The following is a 7,479-nucleotide window of genomic DNA, read 5'->3' on the forward strand; positions in this document are numbered from 1 at the left end:
GCCATTGATATTTCAAAATCGTTTTTCACCTATCATTAATAGTCATTGAATTTTAAGTTCACAAGTGACGAATGAGGAACATTTTTGAAATATTAGTGACTAACAAATAATATTTTAAAGTTCTGTATAACAGTTTTGAAATATCAGTGACTAATAAATAACATTTTAAAGTTCAGTAACTAAGCAGTAACAGTTTTGAAATATTAGTGACTAACATGTAATATTTCAAAGTTCAGTGACTAAATAGTAACCGTTTTAAAATATCAGTGACTAACAGATAACATTTTAAAATTCAGTGACCAAATAGTAACAGAATGCAAAGTTAGGTTATTATTGATGTAATTAACCCTATTAATAAACCAAGTAGTATAATTTTTTTTAAAAATTAACTTTTAAAAAATATTCGTAAACCTAACACCTCTTGAACTCCACCTAAAAATTGTAGCAAACATGCCCTCAGGGGTATAGTTGGGCAATAAAGAAGGGGGTTGTAAAATTATGTTGAAGACTATCAGTGTGGGATTGATTTTTGGGATGCAAAAAATGTGCATTTTTCTAGAAATAATCTTTGGTAAATGCTACTAGGTGTAATTTAAAAAAAAATAAAAAAATTCTGATCACTCGGACAATCCCTAATTTATCTTTCTCATCTAGGACGGATTCGATGATACAAGAGTGATAGTGCATAACTAAAAAAAAAATAAAAAAAAATTGTAGGAAACAAGGCCTACTAACGCGAAGGGTGGGTCGAGTGACGACGATGGGCCGCACGGAGAGGAAAAGACCCAATCGCACCGCCGCCGTAACTCCGTTCCCGAGACCACAGAGATTCCCTCCTTTTTATAAAGCCCCCACTCTCTCGTGCTTTCCTTGTTCTCCATTTCCTCTTCTTTCGAAGCATTGCTTTTCGCAGCAGCAGACTCTCCCAGCCAATGGCGGATCACAGCCACAGGCCCAAATCCGACATTTCGTTCGCCGGAACCTTCGCCTGCAGCGCATTTGCTGCTTGCTCCGCTGAGGTACCCAACAAGTTTCGTGTCGTTTCTTCCGACTCTAAATTTTTTTCCGCCTCTCTTCTCCTGCTTAGTTCATGCATTCGTTCGCGTTGCTCTGATGCTAAATTTCAGCAATGGTTTCGTGATTTTTCCTCTTTAAGAGTCGTCAAATCTCTTGTAGTTGGCGGTTTAACGGTGATCCTCGAAATCGTTAATGTGTTTGACGAGTTTTATTGCCCTAAGTTTCTACAGATTTGTAATATTTAGGAATGAAGTGTAAGAAATTGTTTTTCTCTGAAACTAAATTTCAGAAACGTGTTTGTGAAAAATCTTGTTTGCGATTCAGTGTTGGTGGTTTAAGGCGATCGAGGAAATCACTACCGATTTATGTGGATGATCATTTGCCCTAAATTCTTACAAATTCATGTATTGAAAAAAAAAAAGAAAGTAAATGTAAGTTGTTGTTCGTGCTGGATAGGACATACGAAGGCCACAATTATTAGAAAATGCTTGACTGGATCTAAGAAAAGCAGAGGTTTTAAGTAGGTGTATTAATCTTTGCTATATCTTTTTCTATTCGTTTAGTCGTACAATTATACAATTAAGACTCTTTTAAGGCTGTAAAATGCAACTTGGTTGATTAACTAAATGCTACACATTGTATTGTGGTCAATGGCTTAGGGTTTGATATTTTGTGATTCCAGAGGTATGAAATGGTTTTCTTTAAAAATATATGTTCGATTTGGTGAAGGTGTGCACTATTCCCTTGGACACTGCTAAGGTTAGGCTTCAGCTCCAAAAGAAAGCAGCTTCAGGGGATGGCATGGCTTTACCAAAATACAGGGGAATGCTAGGTACAGTTTCTACAATTGCGAGAGAAGAAGGCCTATCTGCTCTTTGGAAAGGCATTGTTCCTGGATTGCATCGTCAATGCCTATTTGGAGGGCTAAGAATTGGGTTGTATGAACCTGTAGGTTTTGCACCTTTTCACTACTCTAGAACTCAGTAATTATGTTATTTTACTTGCATAATTATTGATTTTCATGCATCATTTCCTCACTCAACAGGTTAAGGCCCTTTATGTGGGAGAGAATTTTGTAGGAGATGTCCCTTTGTCCAAGAAAATACTTGCTGCGCTTACAACTGGTAAGGACAAGTCATAAATATTTGCAATTTGTATCTCTTATTGATACTTGCAGGTTTTAACCTTGAGAATGAGTTATTTATACCCATATCTTGTACTTGTTGATTTTCTTATTTCTGATACATTTAAGTGATTCTTGTGCATCAAATAGGTGCTCTTGGAATCACAATTGCAAACCCCACTGATCTTGTGAAAGTTAGACTTCAAGCTGAAGGAAAATTGCCTCCTGGTGTGCCAAGGCGTTATTCTGGTGCACTGAGTGCTTACTCTACGATAGTGAGACAGGTTAAATTTCCGACACAGATGAACCATTCCTTCCTCTCCCAAGCAATTATGATTCCTATCATTTGGTTCGTTTACTCAACTTGTGTAACCTATATTTATATTGTAGGAAGGAATTGGGGCTCTCTGGACTGGGATTGGGCCCAATGTAGCCCGAAATGCTATCATAAATGCTGCTGAACTAGCTAGCTATGATCAAGTGAAGCAGGTAAATTGCAATAAACGTTTGGAGTTGATTGACTTATATTTGTCTTTTTAATATATTATTGATTTTTTAAAACTTGTTTTTCATCATCATGCAGACAATTCTTAAGATTCCGGGGTTTACAGATAATGTTTTTACTCACTTGTTATCTGGTTTGGGAGCTGGGTTTTTTGCAGTCTGCATTGGCTCCCCAGTTGATGTGGTATGCTATTTACCTAAGTTCCTAACAATTTCTGGTTCAGATATTTCTTTTTTCTTTTCTCCCCCCCTTTCCTTTCCTTTTCTCTAGTGCTGGAGATCCTGTGATTAATTGGATGGAATTCTATTTCTTGGGACACATCATGTGGCATGTAAATGGTCATATCTGAGCCTTCATTGTACTTCTCACCTTTCATCTTTGCATCACTGCACCCATCCATAAGGTTTTATATGTTTTTTGTTATGGTCATCTGCTCAAAGTCTTAAAATTTGCATATGTTGCATTTTGACTGACGTGGAAGCATCATCATGAATTCCAGTTAGACCAATTTGTTTGCAAAACCAGAAATACTGAGCAGCTTGTTTATCTAGAGAGTGGAAGACATTAAAGGCCATTTGATGTCTATTTATTTATCTGTAAGTCTTAAAGAGCTGGTACAGGTAATAGTTTTCTTCACGTTAGATCATAAAAAGTCATTTCTATTTTCTCCCTACTTCTGGGAGAGGAAGAGACTAAGCATCTTAAAAATGATCATGTTGCAATCTGTATTGCAACATGATATGTTGTATTGCAGGTGACCCTGACCCCACATAATGGGATTGATGCTTGAAATATCGTTGTTGCAGTCTGTATTTCATGTTATCTGAGTGTGCATGATAATTTGGAAGAACGGTCAAGATTATATGATTTGCCATATCAACTTGAGCTGTGTGGTTTCAGATCTTGATGATTTTGTACTGTGGCATAGGGTGCTAAACCAGTTTTATTTTCAAGGTTCTGAACTAGTTTACTGTTCAAGGACTCCATTATTTATTCTGAAGAACTGGTCTTGCAATCATGCAGAAGCATATGTATTCCATTTTCTTTAGCAGTTTAACATAGGTCATTTTGCTAAAATATTATAATATATATTGTTCACTTATGCATTTAATTTAAGAGTTCGTTTATGAGCATTTAGTTTTAAGAGTTAAAGAATGTTGGAAATGAGGTTTGCTCCATATAGCTATCTTGAAAAATGCATGCCCTTGTCTTAATGTGCCATATCTACATTGTGATGCAGGTGAAATCAAGAATGATGGGGGATTCTGCGTACAAAAGTACACTTGATTGCTTCATCAAGACTCTGAAGAATGATGTAAGATTGTTGTCTTTCTTCCCTGTTTTGCTATGCTGTTTCCTCCTTGTGAACAACTTTTCATCAGTGTTCGTGGGAGAGCAGAATTATGTGGAATCATATTTCTTTCTTTTGGATGCTGCTGTGCTCTTCTAATTGATAATGTTTCTTTTTCTCAAATACATTGAAGATGAGATTTGCCTTTTTGCTCCAAGAGCACGTTGCTTAAGTGAATTTTGAGAGAGAAATGCTGGACATTATCATGATTCATGCCTGAAGAATATCTGTTTAGCAAATCTGCATTCCATACCCATCTTAAATGATCCCAATCTATTGGTCACAAAGTAATATCTATCTTCTCATTTGCCCTTTAGTTAAAAATTCTAGTATGCCTTGGTTTTTCATTCTAGCATTTTTTATTTTTTACGATGACTCAATCTTGGAATGAAAAACATTGTCCTTCAAGTGTGTAAAGATCTGTTATGTTTTGCAGGGTCCGTTGGCTTTCTACAAGGGCTTTATCCCAAATTTTGGCCGGTTAGGATCTTGGAATGTGATCATGTTTCTGACCTTAGAGCAGGTAAAGCAACAAAGTTGAGCCATGAGTGGACCTAGTGCTTTGCTTCGTTTTCCTTTGGCATTGAATTTGCTTTTCAACTGATAATAAGTTTTGCCGCAGTCGGCTTAGGAAGTATTCAGTGAATAAGCTTGGTTTCCTTTGTTTTGATGCCCTCGTGTTTTCTTGTTTCTTGTGACAGGCTAAGAAGTTTGTTAGAAGCATAGAGTCAGCTTGAGTTTAGACGATAGAGAATGAAGCCAACCCCGGACAGTTTTGCATGGGGGTGCCCTCCAGAAATGGTGAAGATCTATCTTACTTACCTAGGAAGAAATAAAAACTTACCTTTTGTTGTTGCTCCCAATTTTTGATATATACTTCAAGGGAAAAGGTCCTTAAAAGGAAAAACCATTTATAGACTTCTCCAACTTGGGAGACTAGTGTAGGGTCCGCACCAGTTATCCATCTTTGTTATAACTTTTCTATACCGTGGAAAATGTGGGCATCATCATTAGGTCTCTGCAATTTTTCTTATTATGTTAAGTTTTTCACCAAACAAAACATTAATTCCAACAGCTTTAAATTGAAGTTGAAACTATATTAAGTAGTTTGGACAGGAATTTGATATTGGTACAAAAAATTATGTTAAAATTTCTGTAAAGAGTAACCCTAAGAGTAATGGAGCAGAGGCATGCCGGCAGGGAAGTTTAGAAACAAACATTAGCCATGTGTTCCCAACAACGGTTGTGTCATGTTTTCTCAAACCCAAGAACTTATAGAGAGATTAGATTTGGAATTTGGAATTTGTTGTTTAAAATTAACGTTGTTAATGGAGAAAACAAGGGTCTTACCGATAAAAGGACAGTATAAGGCCCTTTTCAGTAGAAACAAATCTCTCTGGGGGTGTCTGTACACAAAAGGCCCATATTACAGTGAGTGGAGTGTAGGGTAAGGGCAATTTACTGTATTATAAAATTGAAATTAAATATAAAATTTTTGATATATTATTTAAAAAATTTGAAAGTTCATTATAAAATTAAATTTTTGAAAGTTTATTATATTTATTTAAAAAATTCAAGTGTCCAAAAAATAAATAAATAAATGCTTTGAACGTGCTATTATTTTGAATATTTTCATCTAAGTCCTATTTCGATGGACTGTAATTGTATGAATAATTCGCCATGCATAATATAATGCTAAGGTTTGTTGCAGACGGTAACCGTCATCGGAATATATGAATGGAGCCCCACACACACAAAAATAAATAAATAAATAAATGAATAGATGAATTGAGCCAATCAAGATGTTGCACGACAGCCAACGTGGACGTATTAGAAAGGGCAAATTGCACTTAGGTTTACTAAGATTTTACTTATTTTTAAGTGTTGTTGTATAAATATAATAATAAAATTTATTTATTAAAAAATTGTTTTTAGGCTTTTAAAATTCTGTAAGAAAGAAAATGGGGCATTCTCCCCATAAACATTTTGATCATTAAGTTAAATTTTTGTATTCAAAAGAAATAATATTAACTCTCTTATAAATATACGTAATTTATCTTTGAAGAATGATAGCTCTTTCATTTAAAAAAGAAATTAGAATTAGAATTTTAATGAATAAGTCTGATTCTTTGTGAGATTATCAAAAAATTATTGAAGTTATTTATTTATACTTCTTTATCGAAAATATCTCATGAGAAAATGTTTAAAACTTCTAAGTTTCTCGAGACTTGTGGGTTTGGACTTTTGTTAGTGAATCTTAACTTATAATATACTTTAATAAAAAAAATATTTATGGTCTAAAAATAAGTTGATGTGATATGAGATCTTACTTAAGCAGTTTCATGAGGATAAGTTCGGGTGTGCATAAGAATTGGTCAATGGTGGCAACAAAATGGGTTTGGGTTTTGGCAATCCATGAGGATAAGTTCGGGTGTGCATAATAGTATTAGGGTTTACTTCAAGCAAATAAATTGGTCAATGGTCCTTGTCTTATTTGTTACTTTTGATTTTTTTTTCTCTACCTCTAGGTTCCATGTCTAGAAATCAAATTTGGAAACAATGGTTTAAATCTTTATTTATTATTTAGTTTTAATTAACTTAATTTAAGTTAATTATAGTTTATTTTATGACATTTATAACGGAGGAGATATTTGAGTGAAAAAAAAAAATCACGTGTATTTATAGAGTCATTCTTAAATGATAAGACATCTTTATACAAATAACTCAAATTATAGAGGTCTAAGTATAATTTACTCTATTAGATAATATATAAACTTTGATATTATGATAGAAAAAATATGACTTTAAGACTATTTTTAAAAAATATTAAAAGAGAAAATATTTAAATTTATTGTATTGATATTGGACTATATCATTGTCCATAACTAATCTAATTAGATAATAAACAATTGTGAAAAAATTATGAACAAACTATGTATTACAAAAAAAAATTGTATTTAGCAATGAATTTCAGATAAAGAACCAAATTTTGTCTTTAGCAAAGACGGAATTAGATACTAGCTATAGAGAAAATCAAAAGTTTAAGGATTGTTTTTTTCGTATTTCACTTTTTAGTTTTAAATTCATTATTATTTTATGTTTTGAGTGTCTGTTTTGAGATTACTAAAAACATGTTCTTTTTATCTGTAACGTTTACTATATCTTGAAAATTTTAAGCGTGTTTGTGATGAAAATAACCAAAATGATTTTTTGTTATTTTAAGTTTTATTTTATAATTTTTTTATATTTTTAAAAATATGAAAATAAACACGTTTTTACTATTTTAAAAAACTAAAAATTAAAAAATAAAAATAAACTGAAAATAGTAAAAAGAACAATACCTTATATTTTTGTAACATGGAACAGATACAAAGTGGACTTAGACTCTAAATTGTAATAGAAAGTCTATCTCTAATTTCATCTTTAATTGAAAAGGAGCTATTAGAAACTATTTTTTTTTTAGCCTTTACAAGCAAACAATTC

General features: G+C 33.1%; 1 protein-coding gene across 1 annotated transcript; it reads left to right on the forward strand.

Annotated features, from left to right (window-relative positions):
- The first annotated feature begins 774 nt into the window (after window positions 1-774).
- LOC127788265 (mitochondrial uncoupling protein 1) lies at window positions 775-5,020 on the forward strand. The gene is made up of 9 exons (XM_052316380.1): window positions 775-1,019; window positions 1,747-1,965; window positions 2,063-2,141; window positions 2,291-2,424; window positions 2,531-2,629; window positions 2,724-2,828; window positions 3,886-3,960; window positions 4,433-4,519; window positions 4,698-5,020. Exons 1-9 carry the CDS (start codon window positions 933-935, stop codon window positions 4,731-4,733), a joined length of 921 nt encoding a protein of 306 aa, XP_052172340.1. The 5' UTR covers window positions 775-932; the 3' UTR covers window positions 4,734-5,020.
- The last annotated feature ends 2,459 nt before the right edge of the window (window positions 5,021-7,479 follow it).

The sequence above is a fragment of the Diospyros lotus genome, chromosome 13, assembly GCF_014633365.1.
Source record: "Diospyros lotus cultivar Yz01 chromosome 13, ASM1463336v1, whole genome shotgun sequence".
NCBI classification, from domain to species: Eukaryota; Viridiplantae; Streptophyta; class Magnoliopsida; order Ericales; family Ebenaceae; genus Diospyros; species Diospyros lotus.

What these genes read in the sequence shown, in the direction of transcription:
- LOC127788265 (XM_052316380.1), top strand. Translation starts at nt 933, where the DNA reads ATGGCGGATCACAGCCACAGGCCCAAATCCGACATTTCGTTCGCCGGA. An exon ending in ACTTGCTGCGCTTACAACTG is followed by an intron (nt 2,142 to 2,290) that starts GTAAGGACAAGT and finishes TGCATCAAATAG; the next exon opens with GTGCTCTTGGAATCACAATT. An exon ending in ACTCTACGATAGTGAGACAG is followed by an intron (nt 2,425 to 2,530) that starts GTTAAATTTCCG and finishes TTTATATTGTAG; the next exon opens with GAAGGAATTGGGGCTCTCTG.